This window comes from Rhipicephalus microplus, chromosome 8, assembly GCF_043290135.1.
Source record: "Rhipicephalus microplus isolate Deutch F79 chromosome 8, USDA_Rmic, whole genome shotgun sequence".
In the NCBI taxonomy this organism is placed as follows: domain Eukaryota; kingdom Metazoa; phylum Arthropoda; class Arachnida; order Ixodida; family Ixodidae; genus Rhipicephalus; species Rhipicephalus microplus.
Window position 1 is genome coordinate 4,837,368 of NC_134707.1, and position 17,998 is coordinate 4,855,365.

Genomic DNA, 17,998 nt, shown 5'->3' on the forward strand with positions numbered 1-17,998 from the left:
GGCACCGTGGAGGTTGGCGGTGGCGCATGGTGCAATCCCATCGGCCCGCGTGCTCTGGCAGACGACGCGGTACGTTCAGTCATTGCAGAAGTAATTTACTGCTGGCGCCGCCGCAAAACACGGCTAAATGGACAGAAAATGTGAGTGAGCTTACACAACTTGACTGTGCTCGCACAAGGGTACTTTTGCTGCCAGGATTCCACTGGGCACTGAAGGCAATGCGAAAATTACCGGTTACTCTCGTCGAGTTAGTACAGAATCTATGCAGCACAACCGCCTGAAGAACAGACGTGCACCCACTGGACTTGTAGCGTCTCGCAAGTGTGTCTCATTGTTTGATATTGTGTTGTTCTCTCTCTTTTTGCCAGCACAAACAGCACGCTGAAAACTGTCGCCTGCTAAATGGCGTGTCTCGCATACAGCGCTGCTGTAGCGGATTCGTGTTTTGTGGTTTACGTGTTCGACTGGCCCGTAGCGAGGAGTAAAACTCGGGTGGTGTTTGACGTAACTTCTTTTATACACTCACGGTACCAGTGCATCTCAATCGAAGATGTCATGAACAAGTTTCTGAAGCCATGGTAGATATTGCCCGAAGTTTCACTACCTTAAGATCTACACACTATGGGAGGAGGCGGCGACCATTTTAACGGCTGTCGCGGCGCGCGCGCTATGGAAAGGAGTGGAGCCCGCCGCGGCCCGTCTGCAGTCGGATGAGGATATGCGCCTGCAGCTCTCCACGCTACTGTCCGTCGATCTAGTGCTGCTCTACGTGACTGGTGAGTGCTTTTCTTCCTGTCGAGGAGGCATGCCCGAACGGTAGCTGCTTGCAAACGGCGTGTTTCTTTTCGTTTCTCTTTTCACGACGAGGCCTGTTTGCGGCACGATCGACGCCGGAGTGCGGCTCAGGGCTCGCGGCCCGCTCTAAGCTTGCACTTTTTATCGCAATGCTCTCGAATAGTAAGGACTCACGTAACGCGTGAGCGAACACCGAGATTTCGAAGTTTCAGTTTGCCTGAGCGTAGACGAAAACCGACCGGGAAAAGTTTTCGTCCTTGCAACGCTGGCTTCACTGCACCACACCTACCGCGTGGGTCGTGACGTCATGCACCCGCTGAAACCGATCTCCTGTGCTTGACGGTAAAAAGCACGATGCGGTGTGTTTGCGCCGAAGTGCCTCTTTTATGTATGTGCATCTGCACTGACTTTTTAAAGCTCAGCAGCACCGCTGAAACAGCACGAAGTTTTGGGTGTGGTTTTGCAGCTATCCACGTCTCACTGACAACTTTACCGTTCCAGATGAAGCTCCTAGGCAGTTTTAGCAAGGTTTAGGGTTCCCGAACTTAGTTGATAAATGAAAATGATTTGCGTTAGCGCTTGTCGCCACTGCGCATAAGTCGTACGCTATCCTCGTGGGTACCTAAGTTAATTAAGTGATGGAAATGAAGTGTCGTACCCAATGAACGCTATCTCTGCGTACCCTATTATAAACCGCATAGAAGGGTCACGAACACAAAAGTACTACGAGGACACAGTGCTAATTTCTAAGAAAGGGCTTATTTACAAATGGCATAAAGTAAAAATGCAAGAATCCCAGGTACCAACGCAGGCAACGTACTGCTTCGTGGATAAATCTTTTGTTGGAAGTAAGCGCTATGCCTTGCCTCTGTGTACCTGTCCCGACATGCACCAGCTCACGTTCTTTCAAGTTACATGTGTGGTATCCAGCGCACCACTTCTTCGCGGAAAAGATAACTGCCCGGGTCTTGGCTGACGAAAAAAAAAAAGTATTGCCAGCAAAACAATCGGACACAGACCAAGAAAAAACAATCCGTGCCATTTGTGCCTCGAATGTCGCAGGCAAGCGTGCACAGGCGTTGTGGACACATGTTGTGACATTTGTTCTTCTGAGCTTGCATAGCGCGACAGAGACAACAAACGTTCGGGGGAACGACCGCGGCGTTCTTGGAGACATCCGACCCCTCTTCTAAGAAGTGGCGCTTGAACAATGAGCCTTTCTCTTGCCACCGCAAACAAAGCACAATCGATATGCGCAGGCAAAAAAAGCCGTCGAGATTCGTGCGCAGAGACACTTTGCTAGATGAGTGCAGAAATGTGGACTGCACTTTGCAAGATGTTGGCTTATCTGAGGAACGCGACGCCACACGGAGGAAAATAAAGAGAGAGAGAAAGGGGGGGGGGGGGGGCAAACATGTTTTATCTATCCCTTGACAAAAAGACCTAATGTAGCGTTCATGTGACATTACCCGCCTTGTCGACGTGGATCCATGTGAGAACAGCGTGGCGGACTCCTGCAAGTTGATATCGAAACAATGGCGGAGTAGCACGCTATAGATGCCACGTTTCATTACTTCCTAGAGCACTCAATAAATCGGCATCTTCTCCGTTTATTGATACCCCGCAGCGCCCGAAGGCGTCATAGCGGGGGGAGGGGGAATTGTTACATCAATAAATTACGATTACGTACGTGCAACACATGATACAACTTTATGCACACATCAATAACGGAAACACATCTTTGTTCACGTATAAATACATGTTCGTTCAGGTTACAACACGGGATTACAGCATTGAATAAAATACATCTTCACTCGCACTATGTACTTGCTTTCCACTTAGCTTAATCCACTGTTTAATTGTTCTAGGGAAAATTGTGGTGTGTTACGGTTTCTGTTTCATAGATGCCAGTTTTGGTTTCATGTAAAGTATTTTCGCCCTCAGGGGGCACTACCATGTGTATTACGGCTTGGTGGCGCTAGCCACCGCCCGATCTAAAAAGGTGCAGCCATATCCATCCATCCATTCATGCGCTTGGCTACCGGCTGCTGCGTACCTCGTGTCGGCCGGCGCTTCGGCGCCGTGCCCTGTGTTCTCCGTGCGGCGCGTCCGCCGCACGATACTAATGTTCGCTTTAGCTTGGTATTCCAAGATTTTGCGAGTATCATGAAAACGTTTGGATATGCAATGAGGTCTGTCTAGGCAAATTTCTGTCAATTCCAGCTTTATTCCTGTAAATCAAATGAAGAAACTTTGCTATCTCTTTATGGCGGTGGTCAAAAAGACACTCGCATCCTAGCTTAGCCTTCATTGCAGTGCAGCTTTCCCTTCTTCCGTATCGCCCCAAAGACGGACCCGGCAGCACGATTTCGGATTTTTTCGAGAGCAGCATTGAAGCTTACTTCGGCGGGGTCCCACGCGACAAAACCGTATTCCAAGATAAAGTTAGGTCTGATACAAGTAGTGTATGCCATGCGTTCTAAATTCATATGCACACATCGCAGGTTTTTTTTAGTAAAATTTAAACCCTTGCCAGCTTTTTCTATGCGAGTGCCTACCTGAGGTCTCCATAAATATTCAAATGGTAGTAGCACACCTTGATGTGTACTATGTTGTTTCAACTGTACATTGTTCAGGTGGTACCGTGACTCAAATGGTTTCATTTTTTAGTAAATGAAGTATGTACACTGTTATATTCAATTTCATATTTAATTTAATACACCAGCTATGAATGAGTAATAAGTCTTTCTCTATTTTTGATGCATCATTGGCGTCAAAAAAATTTTTGTACACAACACCGTCATCCGCGAACAACCGTATAGAAGATGGCGTTTTTGCAGATATCATTACCATAAAGTAAAAAACATAGTGGACCCAAAATTTGTGGGACCCCTTAAGTAACATCTGCTTAGTCAGAGCATTTCCCATTTAATACTATTATTTGTATTCTGTGAGAAAGATGGCATTCGATCCATTTTAATATAGTCTTATCAATGTTCAGGATATGGCAAGTTTAAACAGTAAGAGTGAATGTGACATCGTGTCAAAGGCTTTCAGAGTCTAGGAAGACATCGTCAACCTGTCCTACAGTATCTACGCCCGATACCACATCCCGATAAAATTCCACCAATTGTGTTGTGCTAGCCTTCTGCGAAATCCGTGCCGCGCGTGAATTAGAACTTTATGCTTGTTTAAATTATTTATTATTTATTTGTATAAAATACGTTCTAGCGTTTTACATGAAATAGACATAAACGATATTGGTCTGTAGCTAGCAACGTCTTTTTTTTTTTGGAACCACCTTTATGTATCGGCACCACGTGCGCGATTTCCCAGTCATGTGTTTGCATACCTGTCGCTAAATTTTTTTTCAAAAATTGCAAAACGGTACGTTGAAATTGGCACCGCACAACGCTTAAGTACTCGCGGAGAAATAAAATCTGGACCACTAGATTTACTCTCGCCAACGTCCTTCAATCATTTTTTTTTTTCAATTTCGTCAGCACTAAGCTCGATAGGAAGCATAGGCGAAATGCTCATAATAGTTGGTTGACAATCACAGCTGTGTTTAAGTAAGAATGCCGAGTGAACACGAAGTTTAGGCGTGCAGCTTTATCCCCGTAATTAAATTGCCATTATAAGTTAACTCCTGAATTCCAACGGAAACTGAGCCGCGCTGTTTCAAGTACTTCGAAAGCATTTTAGGATTCGGTTTGATTTTGTTGCTCAGCTGAGTGAAGTAATCATCTTTAGCTTTTTCAATCTATTCGTGGGTAATCGACTTCAGTGTTCAAAGTGAGTTACTGATGATTCATGCGAGATAATGGTAATGAATTCCGATGTCTCGGAAAGTTAAGCGGAAAATGCAAAAATAAGTACGCGTCTGGAAATTATGGTAGCTTCGCCACTAGCGCTGCCAAACTTGAAGGAAGTCCGGAGCCGAGTTTGTTTCTCTTCGGTTTTCTCTTTCTCTCCTCCTATCTTCCTTTCTTTTTCTCTTTTAGAGTTTTTTTAATTTCTATTTCTCGGCTGCCTTCTCTTTTTATCTATTTTGATACGTGGTTCTTCTTGCGTTGCGCCAAACGACAACAGCATACAACAGTCCGAGCCCTTTAGAGGGGCCCTGCAACACTTTTTTAGCGTGGTCAGAAACACTGCCGATTGGTAGTAGAGGCTCCCGACAACACGCGAGCCAAATATCATAACGCAGCACGTGGCCTGGAATTCACAATAAATTACCGAAGTCGGCTAAAAATTGCTTCCTCTTCCCTCTAGAAATCACGCAATCTACCCGAAAATCAACCGTAGCAAGCCCATCTATCAGCCATTGGCTGATTTGAACGTGGCGCGCTCACTCGTTACAGAGACCGCCGTGGGAGGCCGCTACTTGTCCACGCGCGCGCGTGCGATCACTGACAAAGCCGCGCATTCGAAGAAAAAAAAAAGAAAAAAAGTGCTCAAGGTCGTTGGGCTCGCGTGACGTTTCCCTGTGGCCCTGCCATCCAGCCTTCCGTGCTTAGCTTCCAGCGCTTTAGTCGGGACCAGAGAAGAGAGGATGCGATTGCAGCGTGTGACAAATCTTTGTAACTCCACTCGCACTAGATGGATTCTTAAACTTTTTGAGGTGTTGAATTTGTGAAGCAATAAGCTCTTCCAGTGAATTCATTCCATGGTTACTTGAAGAACTGTTTCAGAATTTAAGGTACACTTTTCTCTCAGGAACGTAAGCGCTTTTCATAATCCAAATACCGAGTGCTGTGTCAAGAGTGTGAGAAATCTATTGTTTAAATATATATGTGGCTGAATGTATCAAACACCTCCGCGAGCTGCCATTTATGTGAATAAGGCACCCAGCCAAGGGCATGATCGCGTCGTGCGCCGTGTAATTATGTTTTGATGTTTCAGGGGCCAAGCACCTTTCTGGTCTCGGCTTGTCGTGATCGCGGTCCATCGTGAACGCGTATGCGCCACAAAAATTGTCTCGCCATGATATTATCAATTTTTACGAGTACGAGGTTCGCCCTTTCTGCCTAGTACGTGACGTTTGACTTAGCAGTGGTGTCAGAATCCACAGTGAAATTTAGCAAGGTGCCCAAGTTTTCTTTTTTTTAAATTTTAATGCAGACACACAACAGAGGATGTCTACGATAATGTTATCTAATTGAAACACCACCTCTTGAAACATGTCTGCAAAGTGATGGCGCGTTATCGGGCTGGCGACGAGTGAAGCAGTATGAAGAGAAAAGATGGGGAAACACCGTCACACAGTGCGTGCTTGGCCCTTTCCTGCAGGTTTCACGTTCTGGAACACCCTTTCTCGTTGCGTATTGCTTCCTCCTATTTTCCTTTCTTTCTTCTTCGCGTTTTTGTTTACGCTTGTGGTGTACTTGGAAATAAGTAATCTTTTCTTCACGTCCACTGCCGTAAGCTTTTCTCTGTCTGAACGTAGTGTGTTTTTTCTTTATATTTTAGCCGTAATTAATAGTAACGCGTTGGTTCTGTTCTTCACCGATGACTACAAAATAGTCTGCTTGAAATTAATGTCGCTTTTCACGAGGGTTGACGGCGAAAACGCCACCACTATGACCTGTACGAATATCGCGTCTTCCCTTTCGAGGTAAACACAGGGGATGTTATTAGGGGGTTTGCGCGTATAAGGAGCTATCTCAGAGTATAGGGAACGTTACTACGAGGTATATTGTGTGATGTAAACGTGAAGAAAGGAAAGTGGGCGAAAGCACCTTACTTGCCGCTGGCAGGCTTCGAAGTTGTGAGCTTCGAGCAACGTGTCCAATGCTCTGCCAACTGAGCTACAACGGCAGTCAACCTCCTACTCCACTTGAGGGGTGTGTATACATGTGCATTTTTAACGTTCCAGTGTTAGCCAGTGCCGCGGTGACAGTGAGTGTGGAACACCTTTTTTTCCTTGGCCTGTCAACAAAAACAAAACAAAAATATCGCAGCGTATTCAAGGAGTGAATGATCATAAGTGGGGTGAACCCTCTGTCCATCTGCGACGGACAGACGAACGCTTTGGCCCACTCATCATCATTCACGCCGTAGATATGCTGTGAATTTATTGTGCAAAAACCACCATCTAGTAATACTGTTTCCGAGGACATAAACACGCAACGCCATCTAGCGAGCAATTCTCAACCTAACTAGAAGAGGCTACTACTACTATGAGATAACGACCCACACCCCAAGGAGCTTCGCCCCTGAAAAGAGAGTGTGCCAACCCCTGGCGACGCCACTGTGACTGTGTGGCCAGCAACTGTGAGCCGATGCCGCTTCGCGGTTCTCGCTCTTTTGCCAGCATCGCTCGAGGGTCGACGGTGGCGTGCCGTACTACAGTGACGTCACACGCGACGTTTCAGCTCTGGTCTTGCGACCCCTCGTTATTTCGGTGTAAGTATATTATTCCGCCGAAAGCACGATGCGCGACCAATTCGTTGTGCACAACCTCGGCATCAGGATCGAAGCGCTTTGATCTAGCGGCACAACACTGAGAAATTCGACGGGGCCGGGAATCGTGCCTTCCTGCTCGGAGACGCAACGCCATATACAATATTCTTGCGCAAGTATAATGTTTTTTTTTTGTTTTTTTAAAGAGCCAAATGCACTCTGAATGAAACAGAGAAAAAATCACTTTTTTTTTTTGCTACTGGCAATATGGTGGGGCCTGCTACCAGTCTCTTACTATAGTGTTCCCGTAACCCGAATGCCTCAAATCTTTATTGTGGCTAAAATCTGTGCCGCCCATGATCGTCGATATTCAAGACTAAAATTTGTATTTCGATCTTATTGATTTGAGCATCTCATTCTAGCTTTAATGAGCTCGTAGGAGATGGTGAAGCGATTTGATTGTGAAGTATACACAATATCTTGCGATGAAGTTAACGTCATTCATGAGCTTCCGTCGGGCGTAATAGCGATGACTAGACTTGAAGGGCGAGTGTTCATTTCTGGCAAGAGGCGCACATACTCCGTGCTGACGGCGGCGTTTTCTTGCTCTTGGCATACATTGAAGGCCTCCAGAAGCTCTCCTGCTGTTTTTATTCTGAGTGCGTTTTACGCCGTGTTGTTTCGGATCACTTCTTGTAGGAATCGATCGATGACCAATATCTTCGTTACATGTTTTTTTTTTCTTATTTCAATTATACCCTTTTGTTACGAAAGAAGGTCATGCATGATGTTCTTGCACTAAACTCGAAAAAGATCACCCAGAGGCATTACGAAGTAGGGAAGGTGGCCTCTTGCTTTTTATATTCGAGTTTGGTCCTATAATGTCATGTTTTTCAGTAAGTGCCAACTCGCCATATATATATATATATATATACAGAAAGATAATTGTGAAACGACTAGGACAGAATTGAAATATATTGCACAATTAGCCCGCGTTTTGGTTGTTTTGTTGACGCAGCGCTGCTTTAATGAATGTGGCTCAGTTCGAATGAAACATATGCATTAAATGACTCATTTGTTTTTATTGGAAGAAGTGTTTTTGAATTCACGTAAAAATCCGGAATCGGCTCGTTTTAATTACAGCTGTTTTAGACGCGCTTTACGCGTGAAAACCAGCCTCGTCTCGATTTTTTTATTTGGTTCTATTTGTAAAAAAAAAAAAAGGAAAACGTCACATATGTGCGCCGCCACTTTACCAAAGAAACGAGCGTTTTTTTTTTTTTTTTCTGTTGTCACGCGAATCGTTGATGTCACGTCGAATGCACCAACCCAACCGTTTTCGTGCGTCCTTATATACCGTATACATCGCTCGCTCGTGTATACTATGGTTATTAAATATACAAACCGGCCAGGTTATAACCGCCTGATATATGGCGGCACGTCTCTGTAATGTACATTCCGTAGCCAGTGCATACAGACGGAGCCAGCCACAGCGGGCATGGTTCGTGTGGCTCGTCTTTCTCCGAGCGTGCGAGGCTTCCTGATGCACCTTCGCAAATCGTGTCGCCTGTTCTGCCGCATGGAAACCTTCGTCACTCACACACACAAAAAAAAGAAGAAGAAAAGTGAGCACTTCTTCGATGCATTCCCCGTGTTCGACGTAGCGTGACAGAATGCATGCGCGTCGAGCCGTTTATGCGACAGCTTCGCGGTACTCCGGCGCCTTCTTGGATGTGCTGCTGTGGAATGGCATGTCTGCCTGCAGAGCGCAGGTGGTAAGAGTCTTTAATGCATGTTCAGGAGACGTTCGCGCTTTTATACGGCGCCAGCTACTCCCTTTTCACCGAAAACTTAAAACTGAGAATAATGCAATAAGTAATAGCCTGGGGTTTAACGTCCCCCCAAACCACGATAAGATGTCGTATACTGGAGGGCTCCGCAAGTGTCGACCAGCTGGGCATCTTTGACGCGCATTCAAATCGAAGCGCACGGGCCTCAAACATTCTCGCCTCCATCGAAAGTGCTGCCGGGGTTCGGTCCCTCGACCTTCGGGTTGGCAGTCGAGCGCCATGACCATTATTGCGGTGGGGCTCAAGATTGAGAAGGCTCCAGATAGGAAAAAGATAACAAAACAAAACGTGTGCTTCATCCACTAGAGCAAAGCATGTCTTCACAGCTGTCATCATCATCATCAGCCTGACTACGTCCACTGCAAGGCCTCTCCCATGTCCCGCCAGTCAACTCGGTGCTGTGCTTGCTGCTGCCAATTTATACCCGCAAACTTCTTAATCTCATCTGCCCACCTAACCTTCTGTCTCCCCCTAACCCGCTTGCCTTCTCTGGGAATCCAGTTAGTTACCCTTAATGACCAGCGGTTATCCTGTCTACGCGCTACATGCCCGGCCCATGTCCATTTCCTCTTCTTGCAACTATCATATCCTTAACCTCCGTTCACAGCTGTAGTTATTTGTTTATTGAACGTTGATGTGACATTTGGTGTTTGCACATGATGATATATGACAGTATACGTGGTTGGTACCTGTAGCACCAGCTAACATCAAAGTCTGAGAGGCGAAGAGATTCCATCGTAAGACCTTTTTACGCGCGCTCACGAGCTTGTCTTGTATCTCGCAACTTTACTTCACTGAGCGTATCTCGTCGTGACCGTGTGTGACCAACGACCTGTCCGATCTTCTACAATGTTATGCTTCGCACATTTTTTTTTTCTTCGAAAGCTTAGGCGGGATCTATATAGGCCGGCCTCACACGCAACGTAGAGTGCATGCTGCACCGAGGAGGGCTCGTTTTGATGACCGGCGTAACCAACACAGTGTTGTGGCACGATGTCAGAGGCCGGTGCTTTATGTGTCAAGTTTATTAGACAGTTAAGTTCAGTTCAGTTACATGGTTAGCGTATCATAGCAGGAGGTCTCAAAGTTTCTTTGAAACTGACAGGGGGATTTCCTATGGTCGCATGAGTGGGTAATTACACAAAATGCAGCAAAAGTATACGGACGTGGGAGCAATGATGAACAAGCTTGGTTGGTTTACAGTAACAATTAACACAATGAATGAGCACTTACATAATGCTAATAGAGAGAGAGAGAGAGCTGCCACAATAATAATTTAACAAGAATAATATGCGGCAGTACAAAATTACATATCACTATAAAGTCCTGAAACGTTCAGCAGTGTGGTCAGAAAGCCACGACAGGGGCAGGCACAATCACAGCTGTCGTTTGTATATGGTAAATAATAAATTTACGAATATTCTAATGAGAACATGTATTCAAAGAAATGCGCGGATGATGGCGTATATCAATTAAATAGGTTATGCAACAGTCGTGTTACTACGATTCGGGGTGCAACTGATAAGAGAGAGGAGAAAAACCGTGACAACTCATTTTTGGGTATTCGCGCAGTGTTTCTTTCTATGCGCAAGAGGGGGCGTGGCAGCTTCGTCACGCTGGTGTTCATCACCGCGGCAGACTCGTCGTTCAACATCACCCTGCTTCTCCGTCTGCCTGTTTCGGGGGCGCGCAATTCCCGAACATCGGGGAAGGGGCGTCTAATTTTGGCCCAGTCAAGTCGGGTGCAGCTCGGAATGCGGCGCCCGTGCACCCTTCGGCCCAGAAATCCGCGCATGGGCGGGCACCGTCGCGGCAGCTCTCATCCAAATTGACCGCCGGCTTCATCAACCCTGGGCGGGGTTCTTTTTCCTCTTCTGCGTTTGCATTTCCCCATTTTCGCTTTTATCAACCCTTCCTCTTCGTCGCCGTCTTGCTCGGCCACTTCTTTTTCCTGTCTGATTCGGGAAAAGGCTGGGTGTGTCTGGTTGTTCTGGCAGACGACGTCCCCTCGTGTAGATGTGGCGCTCGTGCTTTGAGGGAGATAAAGAGGAAGCGCGATAACACACTTACTTCTTCGCTAAACGTGATGTGCCTTTGTTTTCAGAATCGGAGGTGTCGCGGCGCGCACCGGTTTGACTGTTGCACGCAAGCTTTTCGACGAGTTTCGAACGATTGGAAGAAGGGCGCAGAGTGTGTCGGCAAGACGGACCTAGTGCGTTTGCGGGAGAGTAGAGTACGAACTGATTTGCCGTAATCTGTAACATACATGTGGATGGATTCGCCTTCTGTCGCGTGCGAGGGTGTGCTTGTGACGTAATTTGCCATCGCCATGAACCGGCGCGCGTGCACGGTCTGTTCGTCCTCCTCTGCTTGTTGTCCGCAACACGTGCGCCGGTTGTGACGCGATATGTAGCGTTAATTGGCAGCAGCAAGCACAGGACCGGGTTAACTGGAGGAACATGGGAGAGGCCTTTGTCCTGCAGTGGACGTAGTCAGGCTGATGATGATGATGATGATGATGATGATGATGACGACGACGATGATGATGATGATATAGCGTTAAAGAGCTTGTTTCGCAGAAATTCCGGTCTCGCTTCAGAACAGACACTCGGTTTTTATCGAGGAAACCAGCCATAGCGTTGACGCAATGAACGATAGTCTGACGAGTATCATTACGGAGTGAGCAGTGGAAGTTGGAGGCATGGTAATTAGACAAGACACTGACAAACTGCCCCAGCAGACGAAGAATCTCACTAAGAAACGCCAAAGCATGAAAGCCTCAAGCACGACAGACAAAATATAGCTGGCAGAGCTTTCCAAGTTGATTAACTAAGTGCAATTGAGGTATCCGATATAAGAAGGTATAACATGGAGCGAGTGAATTGAACACGCTCTACAGAACGGAGGAAGCGTCAAAGCGGTGAAGAGGAAACTGGCGATAGACAAAAACCAAATGTATGCACTAAGGGACAAGGAAGGCAAAGTAACTACCAATATGGATTGGATAGTTGAAGCAATGGAGGAGTTTTACAGTGATCTGTACAGTAGTAGGGACAACCACGACCTTAAGATAAGAACTAGCAGTAACCCAGATGGCATCCCACCAGTAATGACAGAAGAGGTCAGGAAGACCTCGGAGTGAATGCTAAGAGGCAAAGCTGCTGGTGAGAATCAGGAACATTAGATCTGTTGAAAGACCGAGGACAGATTGTGTTAGGAAAACTGGCCACCCTGTTTACGAAGTGTCTCCTGATGGGGAGGGTACTATTTTTTTCTTTATTTTAAATTAATTTAATAAAAATAATTGAACGAGTCTTCTTCAAAGGGGTAATTTGGACATGTTGTTTATGCACGTAAAAAAGAGGCAAAAAAAAACACATGCGTGGAGTCGTGCTAGGCATGATGAGGCAGCCAAGCTGGACGACTCTGAAGCCAAAGCTGGTCGCTTATACTAGGTTGTTCCTGGGCTTTAGCTGGTTTGTTCCTATAGGTTGCTTTTCAGCGCAGAGAGGTTCGACTTGAACCACCGACGGTTGCAAACACGGCACGGATGTCCGAACACTCTGAGGCAGAAACTCGCGCTGAAACCGAGCGGCGTTCGCGTACGGCTTCCATCGCTTGGAGGTCCTCTCACAGCCCCTGTTGTCCTTCCAGTTTCCTGTTCTCTTGGTGTACGTTAAAGCCCCTTGAAAGAGTACGCACCGTTGAAGCGCCCCCTACAGATGCTTGACCGAAGATGAAACGTGCGGCCGTGGTTTTATCACTGGGTTGATACAGGTGCACAATAAAGCTTTTCTCGATTACTAGTTACGAGATGTATTAATTGCTGCTCTCCGCCCTCCCCTTGCCTTTTTCACTTTTGGTGGATCATCGGTGAGTAATGGGAATTGCCCAATTTCTGAGGAACATACCCGCTCGTGCTGGTGACGGCTTTTGTACGCGCCAAAGTTTTCCCGGCCCGCTTTAACAACTGTTAAAAACGGGGAGGCACGATGCGCTATATTAAAAAATTGCTAACCTATGACACTCTCGTGCGAGAAAAGTCAAGTTGGTCAAACAGAGAGATTTCCTCAAGGAACGTCTGAAAAAGCACATTTTTAGAGTTCACTGAAAAAGACTGTTGTTTGCATTCATTGCAGAGACGACCGATGTACGCCAAATTACCCTGCATGTTTCAGTCATACAGTATAAGCTATATGTGTGGCTACTAACAGTTTTCCAGGTAAGGTGCAAATGCGAAGACTAACCCCCGAATGCAGAGATGTTACCTGACGCTTACTTCACTTGAGCCAGTCTTAAGGCGCCCTTGCCGCTCTCCATAAATCGTTCTGCCGACGACGACTTTTTTGGCAACAAGTTGACTTGGTGAAACTCGAGTCATGTTTCAAGTCTGCTGCGGGGCTAGCTTGAAACACACTTCGTGCTTGAGGGGGTACTCGGTTCATCTCTTGCGGACTAATGGGGCTCCCGCAACCGTTATTAATTCATTTAACAAGCGACAGCACTTGGTTTGCGGTTGCTCCTCAACGATCTCCTCATTAGCACGTTAATTGAGTAACCTTTTTAGCACCGTTTTGCTTTGAGGTCTACAGGCCTGTATGCCGGAGCGCTGAAGAATGCACCAAAGAAATAATCCAAGCCATGGCGACAAGATAGGTGTCGACTGCAGTGTAAAAACATGCCTTCATTTTAACCCTTCCTTCTCATGGTCTGGCAAATGAATCGGTGGATGCTGAAAGTGGGCCCACCACATTGTGTTTTGTTTGTAAACGTATGTTCTCATGCGAGAAAAATGGAATAGAGTACTAGGTGGCGCTTCTAGCAGCAGTAGTAGTAGTAGTAGTAGTAGTAGTAGTAGTAGTTGTAGTAGTAGTAGTAGTAGTAGTTGTAGTAGTAGTATCTTTATTTTATTTCTTAAAATACAAGAAAAAACTGAGGCTGAAGGCGTTTCTTCGCCTGACAAGAGCATCATCGTATACCTGAAGTTCGCAAAGATACCGAGATACCGATTTTTGAGGGTACGAGAGTTGTTCTATTCGCGGCAGTGCCCGCTTAAAGATCAAGTGGTTTTCGCGTGTTAATGTAAATGCTAGTGTGGGAATCGTTTCCGACGAAAGTGACATATTGAGATGAATATTAACTCTATCTGCAGTTAAGTTTGTCAATACTTTGAAGCCTCATGAGTAACACGTTGAGCAGCATCTGTCCGGAGAAAAAGTTTGCCTCGTTAAAACCGTAAGGCGTGCCGGGAAAAACGTCCCTTTTTTTCTCGCTGCACTCGGCTGCTGACCCGAAGGTAGCGGGTTCGATTGCGGCCGTGGTGGTCAGTGGAGGTGAGAAGGATTCAGGTCCGTGTGCCTATAGTTGGGTGTGCCCGCTAAAGAACCTGCCATGCATGGTCGAAAGTTGTGGCGTCCCTCGTCGTTGGTGGCGTAGCCAAAGGGGGCACTCCTCTCCCCCGACTTTTTCGGCCATCATTTACAGAGGAAAAAAGTGGCACTCGACCATATTGTCACGGGGTCGTGACGTGGCCGAAGACGGGAGACTTTATGTTGGGATTTAACTGTTTATTTGGGCGAACCTGTGCCCGGTAAACGCAAAGTTCGATTACAGTAGCAGCCTTGCACAGATAGCAGTGAACGGAGCGTCGGCCGTCGATCAACAACTCGCAAGCGGCGAAGCGCGTCGGCATTTATACTCTTCGAATGTTCTAGCGTTATCGCTGGCGGTGGCGTAGGTTCCAGAATAATCTGTACAGTTCGCAGAGTGGGTGTGATCTTATCGAAATGATCTATACTACAGTCCGGAAGCTTTTCGAAAACTGCAGGCGCGGTTTGCGCTGAGAATTGTGTAGTGTTTTGGGACGATAACAAAACTTTGGAAATAGAACGTGGCAATATCTGCAGCCCAGCCCCCACTCGAGATCTGTGATGCCTTTCCCTCTGCCCCCCCTCCTCCCCTTCGAGAAATATTTCTGCTTCCGCCCGTGCTCGTGGTCACATAGTTTTAGGCCGCAAAACCGTAGCAGTTGTTTTCTTCTGTGCACGATAAATTTTTATAGTGCCGCTTGCAAGATGGCAAAGGCACCTTGTCGGTTCAATTGTTTTTCAGCGTCGCCTGTGGAAAATTTCTGCCTCGATGATGGAGTCTGCGTCATTTTCTCGCGACGGCTGTTATACTTTTGTCGTGCGGTGCTTTGATCTCTCGACTTTGCTCGGGTACGTTGCTCTCTCGGTGCATCCATCATCGGGTGAACTGAGAGGGGTTCTTCTGTCTGGAAGCCCTACAGAGTCGCGAATTCATCCTTGCTTGTTTCGTTCGCGAACGACCCTTCCTGTTGCGGGCACGAGAGCCGTGTCCTTAGAACTGCCGGCTTTTCAATTGGCTTCCTTTCGATATTTTCGTTATTAGGGCGCGGTGCACACCTAAAGGTTTCCGCATGTCGGTGTATCACGTTTTCCTTACGGTCCACCATATACGGGTGCCCGCCACCGGTCCATACTGTGCACACTGAGGTTCGTGGCTACTGCCTGAAACGTTTGGCATTAACAGCGCAGAATCTCCAGCGAAATTTACTGAGGCGCTCAAGTTGCTTATCTAAAAGCAGTGACACGAGCGTGCGTATTTACAGTGAAGTCGGCTGTGCTGAAGCACCGCTTCTTGAAACATATCTGGAAAGTGATGGCGCGTTAGCTGGTGACTCGTGAGTAAAACAGCAAAGAGAAAAGGTTTTGCTGTGGGAAATGTTTTGCCCTTCCCCGGGTATCAGGTTAGTGTAGCTGTAACAACCTGCCTTTGGGCGCCCTTTTTTTTTATTTCTTTCATAAGCTATAAAGTGTTTATATCGATTTTTTACACAAGGTATTGGCAGTGAATAGTATAGATGTGTAAGTGCGCACAGCAGTGGCAACATGGAAACCACTCTCTGAGGAGCCCTGAGCGTTTCTTTCTTTTTTTTTTCAGCATGACTGTATACTGCTGGAGCTTCGGGGTTGACGGCGATGTACCGTTATGACAGTGTCGTCACGATTGGCTTCAGCTGCTGGCGCATAGAGAGACCCTGCCTGTTTATGCTCTCTTGCATATACGGGTAGTTCGCGTGAGATGATTCAGTCACATTTCGGTTATGCAGTTCAGTTATAACCGGTCCTCTATATATGATTTTTTATTAAAATAAATAAATTAAGCAGTTGTAACCATTGCTTGACGATGGCTGCCACCTTCCTCTTGGCTGTTACAATATAAAAAAAATAATTGAGAAACAAGTATAGTATGTATACATGTATACAGTCCTACGCCGGTGAGTTCAAAATTTTCCGTTTGCGCAGAGAGAGCGTATACAGTTGCTGTCCACGCTTTCGATATGGCCCACTCAATATGCCTCACAAATATCGGTGTCCTCCAAAAATAAATAAATAAATAAAACCCACGACGGAACACTTTCATCGCTTCGCGGTTTCGATGTGTTTTGCACGGCAGAAGAGATTGCTTTAACGTATATATAAAGCCGGTGGACCGGTTACAAGTAAACGCCGTGGACCTTGGCGCTCGGCTGGAAAGCTGGAGCGTCCTCCGTGAGTGACCTCCGGGTTAATGCACAGAACGCTCGCTTAAGCGTCTCGACTCGCAGCGGCACTTTTTCATTTATTTCTTTTTTTTTTGGGGGGGGGGGCAGTCTTTGCTTCACTCGCCGTCGATGGTGAAAGGTTCCGGTTTTCACGCTTACCACAAACGACCTGAAAAAAAAATAGCAAAGTTCGTGAACACGGCGCGTCGCTGGAACCAACATTTCGATAAATGAACGTGCGTTCTCCGAGGCTGCAACTGTTTATTTTAGCGCGTGCGTCTTTCGTAGGAGAAGCTGCGAAGCACTCCACCCCCTCCATCTGAAGTCACACCGGCGCATGCGCAGTTGTCCTCCAACCAAGTTACACCAGCGCTTTCCCTCGCCGCGATTTCAACACGGGTTTGCAACCTGAAGACAAAATACTGCTGACGCAGATGTCCAACCATATACGAGTTGGGATCCTAAAAATGCAGATACTGAGATACTGGTTTGTTTTGTGGCGTAACGGGATATTTTGGTTAGAGGGCAGTCATTCGTCATGCAGGAAGCAATAACAGTGATTAATGCGACCTTATGTAACGCTAACGATATGATTCTTGGGCACAATCGTTAAAAAAACCGATAGCGAAAATATATATGTAAAGCGCGCGCGCGCGCGCGCGCGCGCACACACACACACACACACACACACACACACACACACACACACACACACACACACACACACACACACACACACACACACACACACACACACACACACACACAGACACAGACACAGACACACACACACACAGACAGAGACAGACAGACAGACAGACAGACAGATAGACAGATAGACAGATAGACAGATAGATAGATAGATAGATAGATAGATAGATAGATAGATAGATAGATAGATAGATAGATAGATAGATAGATAGATAGTCACAGTGCAAGTTGAAAGAGCAGGCTGTATGTCTGCTGGAGTCCTCTTCAAACAATTTTGGGGCAACTGCTGCAAGCACACTTGCACGGTACCCACTGTATACGCCATAAATCAAATGGAGCGTCCACTATTCGTCATTCTTCCGAGAAGTGTGGTTACCCGCTGCACGCTTGTGAGGCATTACGCGCACTTTGCTGATGCCTACGACGATGGAGAATTATGTCCGAGCATTTTGTAGTGGGAATCAGACTACCCACTCGTTACGCATTGTGTAACGCCTGGCCGTTACTTTACTGTTTTAAAGCTCTTTATTACACGTGTGAACACTATTCCTTACCAGACATGAAGTCTGCGTAGTGTATATGCAACTGAGGTTCAGGCATAGCCGTAGCTGCTAAGTAGATGACCCAGGTTCGAACCCCGTTGCATATTTTTTCCTTGTTTTGCGAGACA

General features: G+C 46.6%; 1 protein-coding gene across 3 annotated transcripts in view; it reads left to right on the forward strand.

Moving 5' to 3' along the window:
* Positions 1-637: 637 nt before the first annotated feature.
* The window catches only part of LOC119163977 (protein kinase C-binding protein NELL2), a 99,691-nt gene continuing 82,330 nt past the window's right edge, over positions 638-17,998 (forward strand). For 2 of the 3 annotated variants that reach the window (XM_075870811.1, XM_075870808.1), the window contains exon 1: positions 638-776. Coding sequence is in view for 1 of the 3 variants with exons in the window: in XM_075870812.1 (XP_075726927.1) it covers positions 719-776 (58 nt within the window). In the remaining 2 variants the exon portion in view is untranslated. The remainder of the gene's footprint in view (positions 777-17,998) is intronic. The other variant, XM_075870812.1, reaches the window with a different exon arrangement.